This window comes from Mobula birostris, chromosome 11 (genome assembly GCF_030028105.1).
Source record: "Mobula birostris isolate sMobBir1 chromosome 11, sMobBir1.hap1, whole genome shotgun sequence".
Taxonomy (NCBI): Eukaryota; Metazoa; Chordata; class Chondrichthyes; order Myliobatiformes; family Myliobatidae; genus Mobula; species Mobula birostris.
This window is the reverse complement of record NC_092380.1, coordinates 10,811,326-10,836,819: the sequence shown is the minus strand read 5'-3', so window position 1 is coordinate 10,836,819 and position 25,494 is coordinate 10,811,326. Positions and strand designations below refer to the sequence as shown.

The following is a 25,494-nucleotide window of genomic DNA, read 5'->3' as shown; positions in this document are numbered from 1 at the left end:
AGGAAAACTGCTCTCAAACTTCCGCTGCCTTGCAGTTGTACACACTCATAGAGAAGGCTTTGAGATGGGAAAAATCCGGAGGTGGAGTCCCAGAGGCAGTCCTACACTGAGCTCAACGCTGACTGGCAGCTCCTGTGATGCTGCTGGGGCCAAACCGTATCGGTCTCTGCTGTTCCTCTGGATTGATCAGTGTGGAGAGGGGGAGCTTGCTACTTGTGCAACAGCCTGCCCTCCATATTGTCCTGCCCAGGCTTGCGTATCTCGACAGCTGGGATGGTCGACCCTGGCCGACGGAGGCCTCAGGTACATTTCATTGATTAATTAGTTTACTTAGTGATACAGTGCAGGGAACGCCCTTGTGGTCCCTTCTCGCCATGCTGGACCAGTGATCCCCAACAAACACAATGAACGCTACCCTAATCATGGGACAATTTACAATGATCAATTAACCTTCCAGGCATGTGGGAGGAAACCGGAGCACTTGGGGAAAACACACGCACTTCGCGGGGGGGGAAGGGGAAAATACAGACTCTTTATGGGTGGCGCTGGAATTGAACTCTGAACTCTGTAACGGCCCGAGGGGTAAATGTGTCGTACTCACAACACGCTGGAGGAACTCAGCAGGTCGGGCAGCATTCATGGAAACGATCAGTCAACGTATCAGGCCGGAACCCTTCATCAGGACTGAAGAGGGAAGGGGCAGAGGCCCTTTAAAGAAGGTGGGGGGGGAGGGTGGGAAGGAGAAGGCTGGTAGGTTCCAGGTGAGAAACCAGTAAGGGGAAAGATAAAGGGGTGGGGGAGGGGAGAGGCAGGAAAGGTGAAGAAGGAATAGGGGAAAACACAATGGGTAGTAGAAGGAGGCGGAACCGTGAGGGAGGTGATAGGCAGCTGGGGGAGGGGGCAGAGTGACATAGGGATAGAGGAAGGGAGGGGGAGGGAATTACCGGAAGTTGGCGAATTCTATGTTCATACCAAGGGGCTGGAGACTACCTGAACGGTATATGAGGTGTTGCTCCTCCAACCTGAGTTAATGTGTCGTACTAACTGTTATGCTACCGTGGCGCCTGTATCTTACGTATCTTCGGAAGGTCTTACAATCTTTATTCGTGTCTCTCATCAACCTGCTCTCTCTTGATCCCATTTCATCACACAGGAGCACAAGAGGCTGCAGTCCGGTCCATCATGGACACATCCCTCCCCAGCACTGACAGCAGCTACAGGAGGGACTGCCTCAGGAACAACACACACACACACACACACACAATGCTGGGGGAACTCAGCAGGTCAGGCAGAGTCAATGGAGATGAACCAACAGTCGACGTGTTGGGCCGGGGCTCTTCTTCAAGACTGGAAAGGAAGGGGGAAGATGCCAGAGTAAAAAAGGTGGGGGAGAGAGGAAGGAGGACCAGCTGGAAGGAGATAGGTGAAGCCAGGTGGATGGGAAAGGGAAAGGGCTGGAGAGAAAGGAATCTGATAGGAGGGGAGAGTGGAGGAAGGGAAGAAGGAGGGGACCCAAGGGGAGGTGAGAAGAGGTAAGAGGCCAGAATGGGGAATAGAAGAATAAGGGAGGAGTAGGGAATTTTTTTTACCAGAAGGAGAAATCAATGTTCATTCCATCAGGTTGGAAGCTGCACAGATGGAAAATAAGGTGTTGCTCCTCCACCCTAAGAGTGGCCTCATCTGGCACAAGAGGAGGCCATGGACCGACTTGTGGTTGTCAATGTAGCGAAGGAAGAGTTGGGCAGCATTTACCAGGGAAGGCTTGGAATATGGACTGTTTTACTTAGCCAACAAAAAGATGGGCATAGCTGGGGCCTATAAGGGTATCCATGGTTACCCCCTTCAATCTGGAGAAAGTGGGAGGAACCAAAGGAGAAACTGTTGAGGGTGAGGACCAATTCTGCCAAACAGAGGAGGGGAACTGGTTGGTTGTTTTTTTGCTGAGAAAGAAGCAGAGAGCTTTAAGTCCTTCTTGATGGGGGACAGAAGTGATTAGGGACTGGACATCCATGGTGAAAATTAAGCGGTCAGGGCCAGGGAATTGAAAGCTGTTGAGGAGATCTGCAGAATTTCTTCTGTTTATGATTCGTTTCCTTGCAACAGTGGACTGAGGTAGTACAAAGGAAAATGATAACTGAATGCAGATTAAAATGTTACAGTTCCAGAGGAAGTTGTAGTGCAGGCAGATAATAAGGTGCAAGTCCATAACAGTGTATATCAAAGTGGTGAAACCCCTTTTTACTGGGCGTCTCTGAAAATGCAGCTCGTTAGCCCCTCGCTAACAGCCACTGGGCTCTGAGGCGAGGAACCCACCTTTCTCAGGGTCCATATGTCTAGGGTGTACACGACCTTGGACCCGCCAAACCTGTGAGGTTGGGATGTCTCACCCACCCAAACCCCAGTTTGTGTGAGTGCTGTGAGATTTACTTCCCCCCACCCCCTGCAATCACCGTTGGCAAGAAACCACAGATCATACACTGCATACAATTATAAAGGAAGCATATTTAAGAATGTTAACCAAACAGTTATTAAAGAAAAAGAAAAAAAACAAACGGGCCCATCATAACTGAACAGGCAAATGTGCGGATAAGTTGGAGCTCATCTTGCATTTGTCTTTAAATCACCTGCTGGTCCCTCAGTCTGCGTGAAAGCACGCACACCACCTTCCCAAATGTCGCTCAAAACCCATCCCAAACAAATGGGCTTTCCCACGGGAGTATTGGCCCTTCCTCCTTGAAGCCATTCATCTGCACAAAGCCCCTTGTGCAACAGGGATGACATCCTCAGCCATCTTCCCTCCTGTCTCCTCCCAGCTCCCACCAAAAAAGACCTCGACCCACACCAGTTTCCCTCACAAAAACCTCTCCACCCAGCATTCTCTAGAACCTTCTCCCAATTGCACCATCCTGACTGGCTGACACCACGTTCTTAAGTTGAACAGCAAAGCCCCTTATCTCAGCTCAAACCCAAACAGACTGCTCTTACAGAACTGCTAAAAATGAAATACCTACATAACATCAGCAAAAATCTTAAGCAAGGATAGAAGCTGTTCCTTAAATCTGATGTCCATGCTTTTAAGTTTTTGTATTTTCTGCCCGATGGGAAGGGGGAAGCTGAGAATGCCCAAGGCAGATGAGGTCCTTGATTATGGTGGCTATCTGGCCGAGATAGCAAGAATTGTAGACAGAATTCACGGCTGGTTTCTGTAATGTGCTGAGAAGCGTCCACAACTCTCTGCAGTTTCTATCAAGGGAAATTTGGAGCTTAGGGCCCAGGTATTAGAATCAGAGAAGATTAGGAGGCCAGAGTGCAGATATCACAGGAGTTTAAGAAGATTTACAGAGATGGAGGGGTTTGGGAGGGGGTAAGACTGTGAAGGAAACAGAAAACCAGTGTGTATATTAAATCTGAAGCACAGACAGTCCGGACTTAGTATAGGTGTACAAACACAGGCAGGGATGATGGGTCATTGGGCATTGCAGGGGATAAGAATTTTTATGATTCGCCGTAAGGATGAAAACCTTTTAATTTAACTTAGCTTGTGTTACTAGTTGTATTAGTCACTGTTTTGTCTATATTTTGATGTAGTATTTTGTAGTATTAGAGAATGTAATTTATAATGAAGGTATTTTTTTAAGGATGATTGAATGAAACCTGGTATTGGTTCCAACGTGGGCAGCAGAGTTTGAGGTGACCTGGAGGAAAGGGAGGGTCAACTCTCAAAAAACCGGAAGACACGCAAGATTCTGCAGATGCTGGAAATCTTGAGCAACACACACAGAATACTGGAGGAACTCAGCAGGACAGGCAACATCTATGGAGGGGAATAAACAGTCGACCTTTTGGGCTGAAAACTTCCATCAGCCTGAAACGCTCCTCCATAGACGCTGCCTGATCTGCTGAGTTCCTGCAGAACTTTGTAGGTGAGTCAATTCTAGAAGGCACGGAGAATTTTTCAGGAGGGCCACACCTGGCTGTCCCGTATTTACTGATTGGATAGCGAACTTCTGTGCTGGTGTTACGCAACAGGCATCACACTGTGCCCCAGGACTGTCCCCGTGCTTACCTTTCTCCAGATTGTCGATGCGTTGGTGAAGAGCTTGGAGCTGCTCCTCCATTCGGTGCCTCTGCCGGTCGCTCTTGTTCTGTAGGAAGGAGCGCTCTCTCTCGAGCTCGGAGAGCTTTGCAAGCAGTTGGCCTTCCAGCTCCTGCATCTTCTGGTAGAAGTGGACCTGCTGCACGCCAGACAGCGTCGTTGAGGAACCATTGCCCCGAGACAACAACTCCCCCTAGTCGGCAGGCGAGACAGAACAGAACAAGAATGGTAGCACGTCATAAACACAGTCTGCACGTCAGGTATTAGCGTCACAAACATGAGAAGATCTCCAGATGCCGGAAATCCAAAGCGACACGCACAAAATGCTGGTGCAGCAGGTCAGGCAGCATCTATGGAAAAGAGCAGACAGTCGACGTTTCGGGCCGAGACCCTTCTTCAGGACCAAGAAGAAAGGGGAAGATGCCAGAATAAAAAGGTGTGCATATGGCCAAGGAGGGAGTTGTGTATCTGATAGTGGGGTGTGTGTCCGACAGTGGATTATGTGTCTGAAACTGAGGTGCGTGTCTGATACTGAAGTGTCTTGTCTGACAGTGGGGAGTGTGTCTGAGACTGAAGTGTTTGTCTGACAATGGGGTGCGTGTCTGACAGTGGTGTGTGTGTCTGACAGTGGGGTGTGTGGATGACAGTGGATTGCGTGTCTGACAGTAGATTTTGTGTCTGACTGTAGGCTGTGTGTCTGACAGTGAGGTGTTTGTTTGACAGTGGGGTTTGTGTCCAACTGTGGATTTTGTGTCTGACTTGACTGTGGGGTGTGTCTGACATTGGATTGTGTGTCTGACAGTGAGGTGTGTGTCTGACAGTGGATTGTGTGTCTGACAGTGAGGTGTGTGTCTGACAGTGGATTGTGTGTCTGACAGTGGATTGTGTGTCTGACAGTGAGGTGTGTGTCTGACAGTGAGGTATGTGTCTGACAGTGAGGTGTGTGTCTGACAGTGGATTGTGTGTCTGACATTGGATTGTGTGTCTGACAGTGAGGTGTGTGTCTGACAGTGGATTGTGTGTCTGACAGCGAGGTGTGTGTCTGACAGTGGATTGTGTGTCTGACAGTGAGGTGTGTGTCTGACAGTGAGGTGTGTGTCTGACATTGGGGTGTGTGCCTGACAGTGAGGTGTGTGTCTGACAGTGGATTGTGTGTCTGACAGTGGGGTGTGTGTCTGACAGTGAGTTGTGTGTGACAGCGGTTTCAGTGACACTGGAGAATGTATCTTGATGTGCAATACCAAGTTCTGTGTCTGCTAGTGAGGTATGTGAGTGTAAACTGTGGGGAAAATTAGCCATACGATGCTGTATTTTACGGTTCTTTATTGACTCCATTAAGTTATTCTATGCTGCATTGTAAATCGTGATTTCAAAGGCTGTTGGAGAGTTTTGTGTATGAGCATGAGCCACACCGTCCTCTTGCTTTTGATGGTCTGGCACAGATCCGCACCAGCCTCATCCCAGGCAGCAACAGGATTCACAATCGAACGTGGCAGATGGGCCCCCTGGCATCTCAGAGCTGACTCACGTCTCGCTGACTGAGGCTCCATCTGCCTTCCACTTCACTGGATGCAGCACATCACAGGAACTGAACGTGAAGCCGTTCTCCAACGGCCCCCGCTTCTCCTGAAGAATTTTACACCCGGTGAGGTGTCCTTTGAAATGTCACTGCAACGCTGGGGGGATGAAGGAGGCCATAAAAAATAGAAATGGTGGGGTTTTTTCCTCACTTTTCCTTGCTTAGTAGGGTTTTTTCCCTCTTTTTTTTGTCACCAACAATTTTTCAACCTTTAAAACAATATTTTGTTTTGAGACATTGTAAATGTTGCCTACTTCGATGTACTCGTGATAATTTTGGATAATAACAATAAAAAGATTTGAAAAGAAAAGAAAAATAGAAATGGGATAGATGTTTTACTCCACCCTGCAGTACCTCCTACACAATTCAGTAAGGTCTGTGTTTATATTTACTTAGAAGATAGAACTTAGAACAGTACAATACAGTACAGGCCCTTCAGCCCACATTATTGTGCCACCTGCTAACCTACTCTAAGATCAATCCAAGCCTATCCTTCTATATTGCCCTCCATTTCTCTCTCATCTATCTGCCTATGCAAAAGTTTCTTAAATACTATGTCCCTCAGAATTTTATGAACTTCTTTCAGGTTCTATCAACCCCTCAGCCAGTACCACTTCTATTATGATCAGCCTCTCCTCGTACTATGTCATAGAACATATTGTAGCCCAGGAACAGGCTATTCGGCCCACAATGCTGAACCAGTTAACAAGCAGATCATTAACACCCAAGCACCAATCCCTCCTACCTACACCACATCCATATCCCTCCATCTTCCTCACATCCATGTGCCTATCCAACCGTCCCTTAAAAGCCTCTAATGTATTTGCCTCTACCATCATAGCAGGCATCCACCACTCTCTGAATAAAAAACTTACCACTCACATCCTCTTCGAACCGACCCCCTCTCACCTTCAATCCATGTCCTCTGGTGTTTAGATATTACAACCCTCGGAAGCAGATACACCCTGTCCACTCTATCTATGCCTCTCATAAGTTTATAAACCTCTTTCAGATGTCCCCTCAGCCTCCAACACTCCAGAGAAAACAACCCAAGTTTATCCAGCCCCTCGTGCCCTCTAAACCAGGAAGCATCCTGATAAACCTCTCTGCATCCTCTTCAAAGCCTTAACACCTTTGTTATAGTGAGTTGCACAGAGCTGTAACATCAATGAATTTCTTCTGCACTCTTTTACTACTGCTTTCACATCTTTTCTAAAGTGTGGTGCCCAGAACTGGGCCTTTTTTTAAAATTTATTCATTTCTGGGATGTGGGTGTCATTTATTGCCCGTCCCTAGTTGCTCACCCTTGAGAAGGTGCTGATGAGCTGCCTTCTCGAACCGCTGCAGTCCCTGAGGTGTAGGTACACCCACCGTGCTGTTAGGGAGGGAATTCCATGATTTTGACCCAGTGATAATGAAGGAATGGTGATCTGTTTTCCAAGTCAGGATGGTGAGTGACTTGGAGGGGGATTTCCAAGTGGTGGTGTTCCCAGGTATCTGCTGTTTTAGATGGTAGTGGTCATGGATCTGGGAGGTGCTGCCCTAGGAACGTTGGTGTGTTGTTGCAGTGCATCTTGTAGATAGCACACACTGTTGAAACTGTTCATCGATGGTGGAGGGACTGGATGTTTGTGGAAGGGGTACCGATCCAGTGGGCTGCCTTGTACTGGGTGGTGTCAAGCTCCTCGAGTGTTGATGGAGCTGCACTCATCCAGGCGAGGGGCGAGTATTCCAGTACACTCTTCTCCAGTTGTACCTGCGTTAGTGCTTCATGTGTTTGCTTTGCTCTTGTAAACTCTGTCTCTATTTATATAAATTCCAGGAACCCATGTTTGGTTAAACTTTGAGAGGCAAGAGGTTGCAGGGGTTGGAATCAAGAGCAGCAGACAATCGTGGGATGGATGTAAGATTTAAATAAATTCTAAATCTGCTGGAGGAATGCAGTAAGTTGAACAGAATCTGCGGGGGGAAAAGGAATTGTCAGCATTTTTGGTTGAAACCCCACCCGACCTTCTGCGATCCTCCAGCAGAGTGGTTGTCACGTTTCATTTTTAATCTGTCCTGCCACTTTCAGTGAACTTTGCACACCGTCTTGATTCTTGCACCTGTTCTAAGGCTTCTCATTCCTCCTAATTAGATGCATTACTTTACACGGATCAGCCTTAACATGCATCTGCAAACTATCCGCCCGTTCCCACCACCCTCTCCTTCTCCAAGTCTATTATTATCCTCCTCACAACTCAATCTGCTTACTAGTTTTGTGTCATCTGCAAAATTTGCAAATTATGCCCTCTCCACCCACGTCCAACTCATGAGTCTATATTAAGAAATGTATTGGTCGTAGTACCAGCCACTGGGAAACCGCACTCTGCACTTCCTTTCAATACCAGAGCCAGATTGTACAGGAATTATCTGCTTCTTGTAATGGAGCCAATTTTCTAACTACATTGCAATATCCCCCCTTATTTCAGGACTTGATCACAAACCTCTTTGCTCTCTTCTCCCTGCTGCTATCAGGTAGAAGGTACAGGGGCCTCAGGACCCACTCCATCAGCTTCAGGAACAGTCACTACCCCTCAACCATCGGGCACTTGAACAAAAGGGGATAAACACACTCATTTGCCCATCCATTGAGATGCTTCCACATCCAGTGATCTCACTTTAAGGACTCTTTATCTCATTATCTCATGTTCCCATTATTTATTGCTATTTATTTATATTTGCATTTGCATAGTTTGTTGTCTTCTCTGATTCATTTTTTATTGACCCTGTTATCGTTACTATTCTGTAGATTTGCTGAGGATGCCCACAGGAAAATAAATCTCAGGGCTGGATATGGAGATGTATATGTACTTTGATAATAAAATTTACTTTGAACATTAAACACAAAATACTCTGTAGATGCTGGGGTCAAAGCAACACGCACAACACGCTGGAGGAACTCAACAGGTCGGGCAGCATCCGTGGAAACGAACGGTCAACGTTTCGGGCTGAGACGTTGATTGTCAGTCCTGACGAAGGGTCTCGGCCCGAAACGTTGACTGTTCGTTTCCACGGATGCTGCCCGACCTGCTGAGTTCCTCCAGCGTGTTGTGTGTGTTACTTTGAACATTGAATCTCGTACCATCTTATCAAAAAATCTCAATGGATAAAAGCATGCAGGCATGGTCAAGAGGCTCAGTTGTTCAGACCGAACATCAGAATGAGGAAGAAATGTGATCTAAGTGATTGTGGAATGATTGTTGGTGCCAGATGGGGTGGTTTGAGTATCTCAAAAACTGCCGATCTCCTGGGATATTCATGCACAACAGTCTCGAGGGTTTACAGAGAAAAACAAAAAACATCCAGTGAGTGGCAGCTCTGTGGGTGAAAATGCCTTGTTAAAGGGAGAGGTCAGAGGAGAATGGCCAGACTGATTGAAGCTGACAGGAAGGCAACACCAACTCAAATAACCACATGTTACAACAGTGGCGTGCAAAAGAGCATCTTTAAATGCACAACACTTAGAATCTTGAAGTGGACGGGCTACAGCAGCAGAATACCAAAAGCATACACTCAGGGGCCTCTTTGTTAGATAAGGAAGGAACCCAATAAAATGGCTACTGATTGTTTGACTGCTATTTCTGATAGTTGCCCCATTTGGTTTGGCTCATTGTTCAGCAAAGCCATCATTCCCGCTGAGACAGAAACGCACAGATTAAGAAAGCTCTGCTCAACGTGCTTCTCTTTGCCTCTATGTAATATAGACTTGCTAACCAGGTCTAAATTATCATCATTGCTTTTACACATCTTGGCAAACTTCCCAGCAAACCTGCTCCTTGACTTCCTTCTCACTGGCTGGAAGCCTACAGAAAAGTTTCCAGTATTGTAACGAAGCTTCTCTTGAGCTTGAAATCTAGACAGACTCTGTCCTTGATCTCCCTCACTCTCCAGCCCTGTATTAATTCAATAGTTCCATTTCATATCAGAGAATGTGTCCAATATACAGTCTGAAATTCTTGTTCTTCTCAGACATCCAGGGAAACAGAAGGGTTCCCCAAAGAATGAGTGACAGTAAAAATGTTTGAACCCCAAAGTCCCCTCACTCCCCCTCCCACGCACAAGCAGCAGCAAAGCATTGACCCCCCCGACACCTACTACAGCAAAAGCACCAGTACCCTCCACCCACCAAGCAAGCAATAGCAAAGCCCCCAAGAAAGACCACCATAGGCAGTATGACAAAAACTAATCGTTCACCCGACAATTCGACATACCACAGGCACTCTCTCTCTCTCCCTAAATACTGAGCAGAGAGGTATCACTCAGCGAGGGGGGAGACATATTTATCGTAATCAACCCTTCCCTTCCACCCCTTATTTCTTGAACACCTTCAGTCTAGGAATACTTAGGACCCACTCCTATCCCTTTCTTGAGACAAGTCTCCACCTTTCCAACAACTTCTTTATTATTTCTTAGCCTTTCTAATTTTTCTAAATCTTTTATTTTAGTGATTCAACTTGACACAGACCCTTCTGGCCCAACAAGCCCCCACTGTCCAATTACACCCTTGTGTCCAATTAACCTACTATCGACAGTTCTGTGCAAAAGTTTTAGACACATATGTACAGCTAGGGTGTCTAAAACTTTTGCACAGTACTGTAGTAACTTTATGTATTGCACTGTACTGTTGCTTCAAAAGAAATAATTTCATGATATGTGAGTGACGATAAACCTGATTCTGATATGGGTCTCTATTGTGGACTGAGAGTGGGAAGGGGGCAGGGAGAGGGGAATCATTGTTGGGAAAAAGGGAAGGGAGAGGGGAGGGAGTGGGAAGCACCAGAAAGACATTCTGTAATGATCAATAAACCAATCATTTGGAATCAAATGACCTTGCCTGGAGTCTCAGGGCTGGGTGCATCTACACCCATGCCACCCCCCCTGCCCCGGCAGTCCTCTGCCACCTACCCCACACCCCTCCCTCGACGCACCACCCTCGCCATTCCCAACATTCTGTGCTCCCGCTAGAATTACAAACTCGCTCTACGCTCCATGTTGACAAATACAATACTGCGCAGAAGTCTTAGGCATCCTTGCTATACACATGTAAAAGTTCTGGGCATGCTACGTTGGCACCGGAAGCATTGTGGCATGCATGGGCAGCCCCCAGCACGTACTCAGATTATTAAGGCAAACAACGCATTTCGCGGTATGTTTCAATGTACATCTGATGAATATAACTCATTTCTTTCTTAACCTATACATCTTTGGACTGTGGGAGGAAACCAGAGCACCCGGAGGAAACCCACGCGGTCACAGGGAGAACGTACAAACTCCTTACAGGCAGCAGCAGAACTGAATCTGCGTCACCGTGACCGTAATATCATTACATTATTCGCCACGTTACCATGACAGCCTTGTTTGAAGACTTGCTATTTCTCGTACAGAGAGTCATTGAATCATACGTTCCTTTGGCCCACAACGTCTGCCCCCTGCCGTCGAAAACCCATTGAAATGAGCAAGAGATGATCTGCCGGAGGAACTCAGCAGGTTGAGCAGAGTCTGTCCACGTTTGGGTTGAAGCCCAGAATGAGAACTCTGCAGGGGTTGGACTCAAAGCACCAACAATCTCTTCCCTCTCTAGATGCTGCTCGACCCACGAGTCCCTCCGGTAGATTGCTTGCTGTTCCAGTTCCAAGCCACGACGGTCTCCTGTGTCCCTGTTTTACATGAACCCCATTTTATGATCCCCATGTTCCCATCAGCTCCCCAGATTCTATCTCTCACCTACACCATAGGAGCAATGTACAGTGGCCAATTAACCCCCCAGCCGCAGTCTTTGGGATCTGGGAGGAAACCAAAGCATACAGAGGAGGCCGTGCAGTCACAGGGAAAATCCCACACAATCAGAGATCAGGAGAGAACTTGGGCCACGAGTTCCACTATCTGCACCACTGTGATGACTTGAAAGAGGTGCACAAAAGTCTCAGGCACATACAGTATATATAGCCAGGGTGCTTCAGATTTGCACAGTACTGTATTTCTCAACGTGCAGCGGAGAGCGAGTTTGTAATTCTGACGGGAGCACAGGATGTTGGGAATGCCAGGGTGGAGTGCTGTGGGAGGGGCGTAGGCCAGGTGGCAGAGAAGGAGTGCCAGGGCTGGGGTGACACAAGTGCAGACACACCCAGCCCTGAGACACCGGGCAAGGTCACTTGATTCCAAACAATTGTTTATTTGTTCAGCCCAATACGTCGACTGTTTACTCTTTTCCATAGATGCTGCCTGGCCTGCTGAGTTCCTCCAGCATTTTCTGTGCGCTGCTTGGATTTCCAGCATCTGCAGATTTTCTCCTGTTTGTGATTGGATTAAAGAATGTCTCCCTGCTTCCCACTCCCTCCTTCTCCCTTCCCCTTTTCCCAACCATGATTCCCCTCTCCCTGCCCCTTTCCCACTCTCAGTCCACAGAAGAGACCCGTATCAGAATCAGCTTTATCATCACTCACATGCGTCATGAACTGTGCTTATTTTTGCGGCCACAGTTAAGCAGAGTCTGTGGGAGGGAAATAATGGTTCACATTGGGTTGAAGCCCAGCATGAGAACTCTTCAAGGGTTGGACTCAAAACATCAACAATCTCTTCCCTCTCCAGATGCTGCTCGACCTATGTGCAGAGCAATACATAAAATTACTCCAGTCCTGTGCAAAAGCCTTAGGCTCCCTAGCTATATACTGTATATGTTCCTAAGACATTTGCACAGTTCTGTATATGTTTAAGAGAGGCATAGAGAGTGGACAGGCAGCAGCCTTTCCCAGGGCAGCAATGGCCAATATCATAGGACATGCATTTAGCGTGAGAGGAGGAAAGTTTAGCTGAGATGTATTTAACACAGAAAGTGGTGGGTAGCTGGGACGCACTGCCGGTGTTGATGATAGAGCCTAATACAATAGGGACATTTAAAAAACTCTTTGGCACAAGGAGGAAAGAAAAATGGAGGGTTATGGGCAGTGTAGGAGAGAGGGTTGGATTGATTGTGGAGTATGTTTATATGGGTCGGCAGAATGTTGTGGGCCGAAGGGCCTGTACTGTGCTGGTGCTGTCCTATGTTCAATAGAATATAGAATGTTACAGCACAGTACAGGCCCTTCAGTCCACGATGTGGTACTGAGCTTTTAGTCCAATCTAAGATCAATCTACCCATCCCTCCTGCATAGCCCTCCATCTTTCTACCATCCATGGGCCTGTTTAAGAGTTTCTTAAATGCCCCAATGTATCTGCCCCTACCACCACCCTTGGCAGAGGTTTCCAAGCACCCACCAGTGTATCAAAATGTACCACTGACGTTCCCCCCTAAACTTTCTTCCAATCGCCTTGAAATCATGCCCCCTCATATTAGCCCTTTCCACCCTGGGAAAAAGTCTCCAGACATTCACCTGATCCATGCCTCTTATCATCTTGTAGACCTCTATCAAGTCACCTCTCATCCTCCTTCACTCCAAAGAGAAACGCCCTAGTTTGCTCAACCTAACCTATCTACATCCCAGATTTTTGTCTTGCACCGCTGATCTCCTTTTTAATATTATCTTCCTGTGCCCAAACCCCAGTATTAGTTGGGACCACACCACAGCATAACAAAACTCACGCTTTGCCAAGATGCAAACCATCCGGTGTGTATAATTCCCTGAACTGATCCCAATATCCCTGGAGTCTGAATCTCACCGGGACCACCTTGCCAGCCAGGGATTTATTTGTGCCATGTCCTGTTCCTATATTCTCCAGGGTGCAATCCTCTGATTACTCCCTTTCATGCCCTGTCACCTTAATCTCTCTCTGAACTCCTTCTAATCTATCTGCGGTACATCGTCCTTTTTCCAACTTATCTCATTGCTACTGATATGGACAGTCACCTCTGGAGAACAAGAGACGGCAGGTACCGGAACCTGAAGCAAGGAAAAACAAATTCCTGGAGGAAGTCAACGAGCCAGGGAGCATCTGTGGAGGGAAATGGGCTGCCGAAGTGTAGGATCGAGACCCTTCATCAGGTCTCAGGCCAAAATGGCGATTGCCTATTCTCTCCTCCATAGATGCTGCCTGACTCGCTGATTTCCTACAGCATTTGGTGTGTGTTGCTCGGTCTTTAACGTTTCATCCATTATCTGGACTGGCTTCATCTCAGTCCAGGTGAGGGGTCGCGACCCGAAGCGTCAAGTGCCCACTTCCCCACACAGATGCTGCCTGGCCTGCTGAGAGTGGGGGGATAGAGCCACTCTAAAGAGGGGTGGGGAAATAGCTGGCAAGAGACCGGTGGATCCAGGAGGGGTTATGGGAACGGAAAGAAGGAGAACAGAAAAAAACGACCGAGGTTGGGAGGTGATGGGTGGACACGACAAAGGGCTGAAGATAGTGAAATCCAATAGGAAAGGAAGATGGAGCATGAACCAAATAAGAGAAGTGAGGAGGGCAGATGGGAACAGTGGGGTGAGGGGTCCTAGTCCTAGTGGGAGGATGGTGTGGCTAATGAGCAAGTGGGGTAGAGGACAGTAAGTAAACAGAGAGATGGGGGTCTGAGGGTGGGGTCGGTGTCAGATGCTGGGTAGATTATGAGGTGAGAGAAAAGGGATTGGGGAAACAAGTAATGTCACTATGTACTGGATTAAATCACAGAAAAAATATACTTTAAACACTATTATTATTGGATTACTTGCTGTCTATAATGCCGCAGTTTAAACCAAAGCTTGTTTGTACTTTTTAGGGATCTGTTTCTCATGTACCACAAACACCTATAATTTCTGACTGAAGGTAAAACTTGTAGCAATGATTACCAGTGACAGAGTGTACCTGTCTCGGTGTGTACCTGTCCCAGAGTGCACCTGTGCCAGTCAGCACCTAAGTGTCATCCCAGCAAGTACCTGTGACAGCGTTCACCTGCCCTAGTCAGTATCTGCATCAATGTATACCTGTCCAGTATGCACCTGTGCCAGGGTGTGCCTGTCTTGGTGTGCACCTGTCCAAATGCGTACCTGTCCCGGTGCACACCTGTCCAAATGCGTACCTGTCCCGGTGCACACCTGTCCAAATGCGCACCTGTCCCGGTGTGTACGATAAGTGACAATATCACGTTTGTTTTCCTCTTTCCAGATTGCGTGCGGCATGCTGCGTTGAATGTTTCCCCGGAGTAATGACATCATCTGTTGTTAAATCAGCAAACAACAGTGGGAGAGAAAGATCTGAAGGAAAATAGGGACTGGGATAAGAGTGTGCTGAGAGAGAGAATGAGGGGGGTGGAGAGAGAAAGTGAGAGGGGGGAGAGAGAAAGAGAGAGGGGAAGATAGAGAGAGAAAGATCAAGATGGAGTGAGAGAGAGAGGAAGGTCGAAAGAAGGATAAAGAGAGAAGGAAAATGGAAAGGGAGAGGGGTAGAGATGGGGGAATGGGGAAGGGAGAGAGAGGAGGAAGAAAGATAGGAGGGAGAGAGGTGGGATGAGGGAGAGAGAATAAGAGTTGGAGAGAGAAGGACTCCATCTTAATTCAGTCTCTTACAGTGAACCCACCCCAGACCTACTTCATCCTCCCCCAGCCCCCTGCCTCAGCTGTACACTCCCATCCCACCCGAGCTGAGATTTGTTCTCTCTCCATTTCTGTGCAGATGTCTCTAGATACTGAAGACCAAAATGATCCCACCATGGAATCTCCCGGGAACTGTGTACCTCTGGTTCTCTTATGTAGCCATCAGAGCCAGTGTATCAGTCAGAACTTCAATCAAAGATGTGACTTAACTTCAAATTACATCGGTCTAACAGATGTTTTAAAAACAGTGCCTCTCTGATGCAGACTAGATGCTCAATGCAGAGTGGAGAAGATTCAGTGTTGAGCTGTAGCCAAGTCTGGAGAGGAGTCCATTACAGAATGAGTGATCTGTGAGTTCAAATCCCATCAATCCAGTTGGGAAATGCAAGCAAGTTGAATTTTAGAAAACTTCTTTCCAAATAGAGCTGGTTTTAGTAACATGTAGTTGGAGATCAGCAGACTCTTGTTAAAAACTTATTTCTTGTAAAAATCACTTGTATCTTCTAACATCTCCACCACCCATCAGCCTCACACCTCAAACCTCATAGAATCATAGAACACTACAGCACAAAGACAGGCCCTTCAGCCCATCTAGTCTGTACAGAATTATATTCTGCCTAGTCTCATCAGCCTGCACCTGGACCTTAGCCCTTCATACCCCTGCCATCCATGTATCTATCCAAATTTCTCATAAATGTAGGAAAAGCCTGCTTGCCTTTACCCTATCTATACTTCACTATAATTCTGTAACCCACGAATCTCCCCCTCATTTTCCTATACTCCAGAGAATAAAGTCCTAACCTTTTCAAACTTCCTCTATAACTTAATTCCTGACCACATCCTTGTAAGTTTTCTCTGCACTCTTTCAATCTTATCGATATCTTTCCTGTAGGTGGATAACCAGAGCTGCACACAAGACTCCAAATTTGGCTTCACCAAAGTCTTCCCCCAGCACTGGATACAGGCCTCTGGATCTGTGCAGCTGCACCTCTGTGTAGCTCATGGAATATTGGCTGAAGGAAATCTGCCCTCCTCTCTCTGGCAGGGCTATTTATTTTAATTTTAATTAGCGATCCAGCACGGAGAAGGCCCTTCCGGCCCTTCAAGCCACGTCACCCCAGCAACCCCCCAATTAACCCTAAACTAATCACGGGACAATTTACAATGACCAATTAACCTACCCGGTATGTCTAAGGAAAAGGGTACCCTCCCCCGCTCCCCATCTTCTTACTCTGACACGTCATCTTTTTTTCTCCAGTCCTGCTGAAGGGTCTCGGCCCGAAACGTCGGCTGTTCACTCTTTTCCCTAGATGCTGCCTGGCCTGCTGAGTTCCTCCAGCATTTTGTGTGTGTTACTTGAATATTGAAAGGCCTATTGAAAGAGCATGTGGAGAGGATGGTTCTATTAGTGGGAGAGTCTCGGGCCAGAGGCACAGCCTCAGAATACGAGGTCTCCTTTAAAACGGAGATAAGCGGAAATTCTTTAGCCACAGGGTGATGATTCTGTGGAATTCATTGCCATAGATGGCTGTGGAGGCCAAATCATTGGGTATATTTAAAGTGGAGGTTGATGGATTCTTAATTAGTAAGGACATCAAAGGTTATGGGGAGAAGGCAGGAGAATGGGGTTGACTTACTTACTTCCTGCTTGTTGTGCTGCTGGCATTTAGGACAGGAATAAAGGTCTCCATCTCTGTCTGTCCATACTGTCACACACAGATGTGGAATGATTCTTCATTGCTGTTTCTGCAACAAGTTTTTTTAAACCGGTCATGGCTGTTAGCCCTGAGCTGAACCACCCCCCCCCCCCAAACCTGGTGGACCACTCTTAGTCTGGTCTCTCTACCCTTTGACCTGTTTGGCATGGGTGACCCTACCAAGAGCCAAAGCACAAGGACCTGACTCCAGCCAGCCCAGCTCGCTGGGTCGTTGAGGCACACACACACCTCCAAACCTTACAACAAGGATGTGGTCCTCTTGGAGGAGAATAGGGTTGAGAGGGATATTAAATCAGTTATGATCCAACGGCAGTGCAGACTGACTGGGCTAAGTGGCCAAATTCTGCCCTGTATCTTGTGGACTATGTGTCAGTAATGAATGGGGAGAATTATTGGATTTTATAAGTTGGGAATTAATGAGGAAAGATGATCCTCTGGATTCGAGAAACTGGGGAAATTTGATCCATTGGATTCTATATTGGTGATAAATAAGGAATTATGCCGCTGAGATTCTATAAGCTGATGGTTAGTGGGGAAAGATGACTCACTAGATCCTATAAACTGCGACGGTTGAAGTGAGCTGTTACAGTAATATATACTTCCTGGGATTCACACAGATCCATCTATTAATCAACGTGTTTCATGAGACTAGTTTCTATCTGCTGCAATATATCTTTCCCTTTCCTTTGCATGGCACCACTTCATCTTGGTGACAACGTCTTTTAAGAGCCTCACAGGAGACAGAAAGTTATTAACCAATGTCCAAGGATATAAATTTATAATGTTAGTCTTTCTTGTACAGGAAGGTTTTCAATTCACCGGTTACGAATATAGAACACTGGATAGAATGATGAGGTCATTAGTTATGCGCTCACTCCATCAAAATTTGACAAGCTTCTCTTTCCTCCTTTATTTACACGCATTTCTGTCCATTTCCCTTCAGCCAAGGTGTATTTATAGGCTACATTCAGTGGCCACTTTATTAGCGACCTCCTGTACCTAATAAAGTGATCTCAGCATGTATATTCATGATCTTCTGCTGCTGTAGCCCATACACTTCAAGCTTTGAGGTGTTGTCCTCCAAGTTTCACCAATTGCCTGGTGTTCCTCTCTCCCCTCCTGCCCCCGATCTTTCTAATCTATTCCTCAGCCTTTTTTCTCCAGTCCTGCCGAAGGGTTTTGGCCCGAAATGTCAACTGTACTTTTTTCCTGAGATGCTGCCTGGCCTGCTGAGTTCCTCCAGCATTTTGTGTGTGTGTGTGTGTGTATTGTGCATTCAGGGATGGTTTCCTGCACACCACTGTTGTAACGTGAGGTTGTTTGAGTTACTGTCGCCTTCCTGTCAGCCTGAACCAGTCTGGTCGTTCTCCTCTGACCTCTCCCATGAACAAGGTCTTTTCACCCACAGAACTGTCACTTACCGGAGTCTTTTTTTCTGCACCATTCTCTGTAAACTCCAGAGACTGTTGTGCATGAAAAGCCCAGGAGATCAACAGTTTCTGAGATACACAAACCACCCCGTCTGGCACCGGACATGAAAATCCCAGGAGACCAGCAGTTTCTGAGATACTCAAATCAGGCACCAACAATTATTCCACAGTCAAAATCATTTAGATCACATTCCTTCCCCATGCTGATGTTTGGTCTGAAGAACACCTGAACCTCGTGACCATGTCTGCATGCTTTTATGCATGGAGTTGCTGCCACGTGATTGGCTGATTAGATATTTTCATTAACGAGCAGGTGTATTTAATAAAGAGGCCACTAAGTCTGTTTTTGATTGTGGAGGCATCACAGATTCTCTGTGGGCTTGGTCTGAGGAGATAGTCAGAGGGTGGGTTTACCTGAAAGTGACATTGCTGGCAGGGCTTCTCACTGAACAGGCTATGATTAATTCAAAATGATCATGATAAGTACCTTCCCAGCTTTTGGGATTTGCCCATGCTACCAGTGGATTGTCACTGGACTTGGGATCCCTCTGCACAGGCAGAATACTTTAGGTCATTAACAATCTAACGTAATTGTCAAAGGTAGTAAGAATACTGCTCTTCTAGTTAAAACGATAAGAATATAGCTCATGTTTAAATAAGTATATTCCCAAATGATCCCGGAATGAAAGGGTTAATATAAAGAGTGTTTGATGGCTCTGGGCCTGTACTCACTGGAATTCAGAAGAATATGGGGGATCTCATTGAAACCTATTGAATATTGAAAGGCCTAGATAGAGTAGACGTGAAGGGGATGTTTCCTATAGTGGGAGAGTCTAGGACCAGAGGGCGCAGCTTCTGAATAGAAGGACACCCCTTTAGAACAGTGATGAGTAGGAACTTCTTTAGCCAGAAGCTGGTGAATCTGTACAATTCATTGCCACAGTCGACTGCAGAAGCCAAATCATTGGTTACATTTAAAGTGGAGGGTGGTTGGTTCTTGGTTACTCAGGGCTTTAATGGTTACAGGGAGATGGCAGGAGAGTGGGGATGAGAGGGAAAATAAATCAGCCGTGATGGAATGGCAGAGTAATCGAGATGGGCCAAATGGCCTAATTTTGCTCCTGTGCCTTATGATCTTAATTAACTAAATAATTAGAAGCACAGGGTACAAGAGCGAGGAAACTGTCATAAATCTTCATTAAGCACTAACTTGGCCACAACTGGAGAAGCATCCAGTTCTGGGCACCATACTTTAGGAAAGATGTGATAGCAGGAGGAAGGGAGAGCTGGCGTAATTCATCGGTGTGTTACAAAGGAGAGTTTGGACAGACCGGGGTTGCTTTGTCTGGAGTGACAGAGGCCTAGGGGAAGTGTGATCGAACTTTATAAAATTATGAGTGGCTTCTATCATATAGAGACAGCCAGTATCCCTTTCCCGGGTTCAAAATGTCTAATACTAGAGGACATGCATTTAAGAAAAGGGACTGAAAGCTCAGGGGAGAGGTACAGGAAAAGTTTTTAACACAGAGAGTGGAGAGTGCCAGGAATGTGCTACCTGGGCTGCTGGCAGAGGCAAATGTGATAGAGGCTCTCAGATGTGCACACGAATATGTAGGGAAAGAGGGGATATGGACCAGGTGTAGACAGTCGGAATTAGATGCCATTAGCTTGAGTTGTTCCTCCAAAGGGCCTATTCCTGTGCTGTACTATATTATAACATTGAAGGAGGCCCCCTTCAGCCCCTCGAGGCTATACTAACTCAACCTCCATTCACACCACAGTTGCTCTTCTGGTTTGACAATAATGGGAGAGTGAGCATCGTGCTGGCAGCAGAGCTAGGAAACAGAGAATGCTGGAAAACCTCAGCAGGTCAGGCAGCATCGGTGGAAACAGAAACTATTAATATTTCTGCAACGTTACCTGCTTCTCTTTCCACGGATGCTGACTGACCTGCTGAGTGTTTCCAGCAGTCACCATTTTCTGTTTTTACATCAGATTGGCTCAGTTTACTTGTATACGTTTCTGAGACAGGTACGGCCAGCAAACATTAAGAGCTCATTACAACAGACCGAGAAGCTGAATGTGATGGTAACTGCCACCATGCACCACTTCAACTCATCCTATCACAGACATTCCTTTTATTCTAGCTATCCCCCTGATTTGCTAAAGACTAATTTGCACCTCTCTCTTTCCAAGTTCTGATAACAGATCACAGACCTGATATTTTAACTGTTTCTCTTACTACAGATGCTGCCCAACCTGCTGAGTATTTCCAGCATTTTCTGTATTTTTTTCAGGTTCCCAACATCTGCAGGATGCTTTATTTTCATTTACTGGTGGCGGAGTGGAAATATGTCTCTGCCAAAGGAGGTGTAGGGCGTTCCTTCCCTCCACTAGCCTGCAGATCACCCTTGGGCAGGGTGTAGCGCTTGTTTCGCCCTTCCCAATCAGGGTCACGTGAAGCCATTGGAGGAGGTGGTGGATGGTCGTATGAGTAGCTGGTGCAAATAACAAGTCCTGTTTATGCAACCACTATTGCCAAGCGGACAATCTCTGAAGAGTATTGATAATGGCTAGGACCACTCATCTTATAAAGACACTGCCCAGAAGAAGGAAATGACAAACCAGTCCTGTACATTATTTGCCAAGAATAAACATGGTCATGGAAAGACCATGATCGTCCATGTCATACAACACGGCGTATAATGATGATGACTGTTATAACAGAGCCTACATTACCTATTGATGGTCAACAGCCTCTCATTGATGTCTAGTTTTATCCATCTGGTTTCATGCTTACACCCTGATGTCCTACAGCTTCTCAGAACCAAGTATAGACTCTTGTTGCAAGAGTCGAGTGAGAAATGCAACAGCTGGTTTGGACACAGCAAGATCCCGCAACTGCAATGTGATAAGGGTGAGATTTTAGTGGCATACTGTAGGTCAAGGCAAAATAGGGCAAGAGAGCTCCCCCCGCTCAGGTTTAAAGTGGAGAATAGTAGTTGTAGGGTGCCAGGAGATCCCTGAATTAAGTCGAAACATACAGTGAAATGTGTTGTTTCCATGATGTGCTGGAGGCAGCCCAAAAGTGCTGCCGCAGATTCCAGCTCCAACATTTCATGCCCACAAGGTTCAGCAGGACAAGACAGGCAGCAACAAGAACAACAATATCAAAACAGACCCCAGGACTTGCCGATCATGGCCTTTAGGGCTCGGCTTCTAGACTCGCATGGACGTCCAAACAGTTTGAACAAAAGAACGCCAAGCCCCTTCACTCCATCCACGACACGCGGAATTTCCCAGTGCCCACCCATCTTAATTCCAGCCCGATTCCCATTCAGACATGTCAGTCCATGGCCTCTTCTGCTTTCATGATGGGGCCACTCTCAGGTTGGGGAAGAAGCCGGAATTCCGTCTGCATTGCTTCCAACCTTCTGGCGTCAGCACCGATTTCTCCAACTTCCAATAATTTCTCCACTTCCCCTTTCACTCTTTCTCCATTCCCCTTTCTGGCTTCCCTCTTACCCCTTCTCTTCTCCCCACCTTCCTTCCACTTCTTCTTAGTGCCCCTCCTCCTTCCCTTTCTCCCATGGTCCACTTTCCTCTTCGATCCGATTCCTCCTTCTTCAGCCCTTTACCCTTTCAACCTATCGCCTCCCAGCTTCTCACTTCATCCTCCCTCCCCTAACCACCTATCTTCCCCCTCACCTGGCTTCACCGATCACTTCCACCTTCCCCACACATCCCCTCCCCACCTGCTTATTCTGGCTTCTTCCCCCTTCCGCTCCAGCCCCGATGAGGGGTCTCAGCCCAAAATGTTGGCTCTTTATTCCTTTCCATTGATGCTGCCTGACCTGCCGAGTTCCTCCAGTGTTCTGTGTGTGTTACCAAGGAGGACAAGTTCTTTTGCTCAGGCCAATGGACTGGTCACTGTCACTCGTGGAAGGCTTAACCAGAATGCGCGCAGATTGAAATGATTAACAGGATGTGGTCGCCCAGACAGCGCTGTATGATTCATGGAGCTGTGATTAACTCTGACAAACCAGCGGCTGATGGTGCTCTTTTGGCTGCGATCCCTTTCTGTTAGAAATTTCAATCACCATTACACACCCAGAGTGGGTTGAAAGGCCAAACGAACAGCAGGTCCCAGTGGCCTTCTGAGCAAACTAATTCCATCAAGCCATACGCTCTCCGCTGCCTGCTTTACCGAATGGGTTTGTTGTGTGACTGCCCGTCTCCAGCTAACCAACAACCGCCTTCTGCCTGTTTCTGTTGTGCTGCTTAGACGGTCAGGGACCACTTTACTAGCTACACCTGCTCGCCAATGTAAGTGTCTAATCAGCCAATCACATGACAACAACTCAATGCATAAAAGCATGCAGGCACAGTCAAGAGGTTCAGTTGCTGTTCTGATCAAACATCAGAATGGGGAAGAAATGTGATCTAAGTCAGGGGTCCCCAACCTTTTTTGCACTGTGGACCAGTTTAATATTGACAATATTCTTGCGGACTGGCCAACCAGGGGGGTGGCATTCAAGTAGGGTTAAACTCACCCCAACATGTCTTTTACAGTTAGGGTTGCCAACTTTCTCACTCCCAAATAAGGGACAAAAGTAGCAGTCAAATCCCGGGACACTTGTGTTTACCCCAGGAAAGGCTACCATGACCATGAAGCCTTGCACGGGCACCTGTGTGCACTAGCGTGACGTGCGCAAGCGCGTACGTGCCAATTTTTTTCCCACAAATCAGTTTTGCCTTAATCTTCCGGACTATACTGTACATACATTATTTCTACTTTTATATAGGCTGTGTATTTATCATATCATTCCTGCTTTCACTATATGTTAGTGTTATTTTAGGTTTTATGTGTTATTTGGTATGATTTGGTAGGTTATTTTTTGGGTCTGGGAATGCTCAGAAACTTTCCCCATATAAATTAATGGTAATTGCTTCTTCGCTTCACGCGATTTCAGCACAGAAGGTTTCATAGGAATGTTCTACCTTAGTTGGAGAAATACGGGACAAGGGCGGTCCCGTATGGGACAAACCAATTTAGCCCGATATACGGGATGTCCCAGCAAATACGGAACAGTTGACAACCCTATGTTCAAGTTCAACAGTGCGTGACAGGGAATGAGGAAAGGTGCAGCTGACTCATATCGTTTCCTTGCGGCCCGGTAGCACATGCTTTGCGGCCCGGTGGTTGGGGACCGCTGATCTAAGTGACCTTGACCGTGGAAACTGTTGATTGACTTGAATTTTCATGCACAACAGCCTCTAGAATTACTAGAGAACAGCATGAAAAACAAAACCAAAAAAAAACATTTTTTGGTGCCAGATAGGGTGGAACGATTATTGGTGTCAGACGGGGTGGTTTGAGTATTTCAGAAACTGCTGACCTTTTGAGACTTTCATACACAACAGAATCTACAGAGAATGGTGAGAAAACAAAAAAAACATCCAGTGAGCGGCAGTTCTGTGGGCGAAAACACCTTGTTAGTGAGGGAGGTCAGAGGAGAATGGCCAGACCTATTCAAGCTGACAGGAAGGCGACAGTAACTCAGATAACCTCACGATACAACAGTGGTGTGCAGAAAAGCATCTCTGAATGTACAACATATTGAACATTGAAGTGGATGGGCTACAGCAGCAGACGACCACACTGGGCTCCACTCCTGGACCTAATAAAATGGCCACTGAGTGCACATTCAGTTACTGAGGTCCACGCCCATAGATCCCCCCAAAGTTCTCGTGCACGTTGATAGGGTTGTTGATAAGGCACATGGTGTGTTGGCCTTCATTAGAGGATGGGGGCAGAGTTCAAAAGCCACAGAGTAATGTTATAGCTCTATAAAACGCAAACACGAGGAAATCTGCAGAATCTGGAATTTCAAGCAACACACATAAAAGTTGCTGGTGAACGCAGCAGGCCAGGCAGCATCTATAGGAAGAAGTACAGTCGATGTTTCAGGCCGAGACCCTTCGTCAGGACTAACTGAAAGAAGAGCTAGTAAGAGATTTGAAAGTGGGAGGGGGAGGGGGAGATCCGAAATGATGGGAGAAGACAGGAGGGGGAGGGATGGAGCCAAGAGCTGGACAGTTGATTTGCAAAGGGGATATGAGAGGATCATGGGACGGGAGGCCGAGGGAGAAAGAAAGGGGGAGGGGGAATCCCAGAGGATGAGCAATAACGGATAGGGTACGAGAGGGAGCTGGGGCATTAACGGAAGTTAGAGAAGTCAATGTTCATGCCATCAGGTTGGAGGCTACCCAGACAGAACATAAGGTGTTGTCTATAGGAAGAAGTACAGTCAACGTTTCGGGCCGAGACCCCTCTATAGGAAGAGGTACAGTCGACATTTCGGGCCAAGACCCTTATAACACCTTATATTCCGTCTGGGTAGCCTCCAACCTGATGGCATGAACACTGACTTCTCTAACTTCTGTTAATGCCCCACCTCCCCCTTGTACCCCATCCGTTATTGCCCATCCTCTGGGTTTTCCCCCTCCCCCTTTCTTTCTCCCTAGCCTCCCGTCCCATGATCCTCTCATATCCCTTTTGCCAATCACCTGTCCAGCTCTTGGCTCCATCCCTCCCCCTCCTGTCTTCTCCTATCATTTCAGATCTCCCCCTCCCCCTCCCACTTTCAAATCTCTTACTAGCTCTTCTTTCAGTTAGTCCTGACGAAGGGTCTCAGCCCGAAACGTCGACTGTACCTCTTCCTAGAGATGCTGCCTGGCCTGCTGCGTTCACCAGCAAATTTTATGTGTGTAGCTCTATAAAACCCTGGCTAGACCACACTTGAAATATTGTGTTCAGTTCTGTTCACCTCATTGTAGGAAGGATTCAGAAGCTTTAGGGAGGCTGCAGAGGAGATTTACCAGGATTCTACCTGGATTAAAGAGCACGTCTTAGGATAATAGGGTGAGTGAGCTAAAACTTTTCTCTCTAAAGTTAAGGAGGATGAGAGGTGACTTGATTGAGGTGTACCAAATATTAGTAAATATAGATCAAGTGGGCAGACAAATATTTTTTCTCTCCCAGGGTGCAAATGACTAATACGAAAGAGCATAATTTTAAGGTGATTTGAGGAAATTACAGGGAGGATTGACAGAGATAAGATTT

At 46.8% G+C, this 25,494-nt stretch overlaps 1 protein-coding gene across 1 annotated transcript in view; it reads right to left on the bottom strand.

The window, feature by feature from the left end:
* Nucleotides 1-25,494, bottom strand: part of LOC140205363 (neuronal pentraxin-2-like) — a 50,886-nt gene that overhangs the window by 12,200 nt on the left and 13,192 nt on the right. The window contains exon 2 of the mRNA XM_072272958.1: nucleotides 4,044-4,283. Coding sequence (XP_072129059.1) covers nucleotides 4,044-4,283 — 240 coding nt within the window. The remainder of the gene's footprint in view (nucleotides 1-4,043; nucleotides 4,284-25,494) is intronic.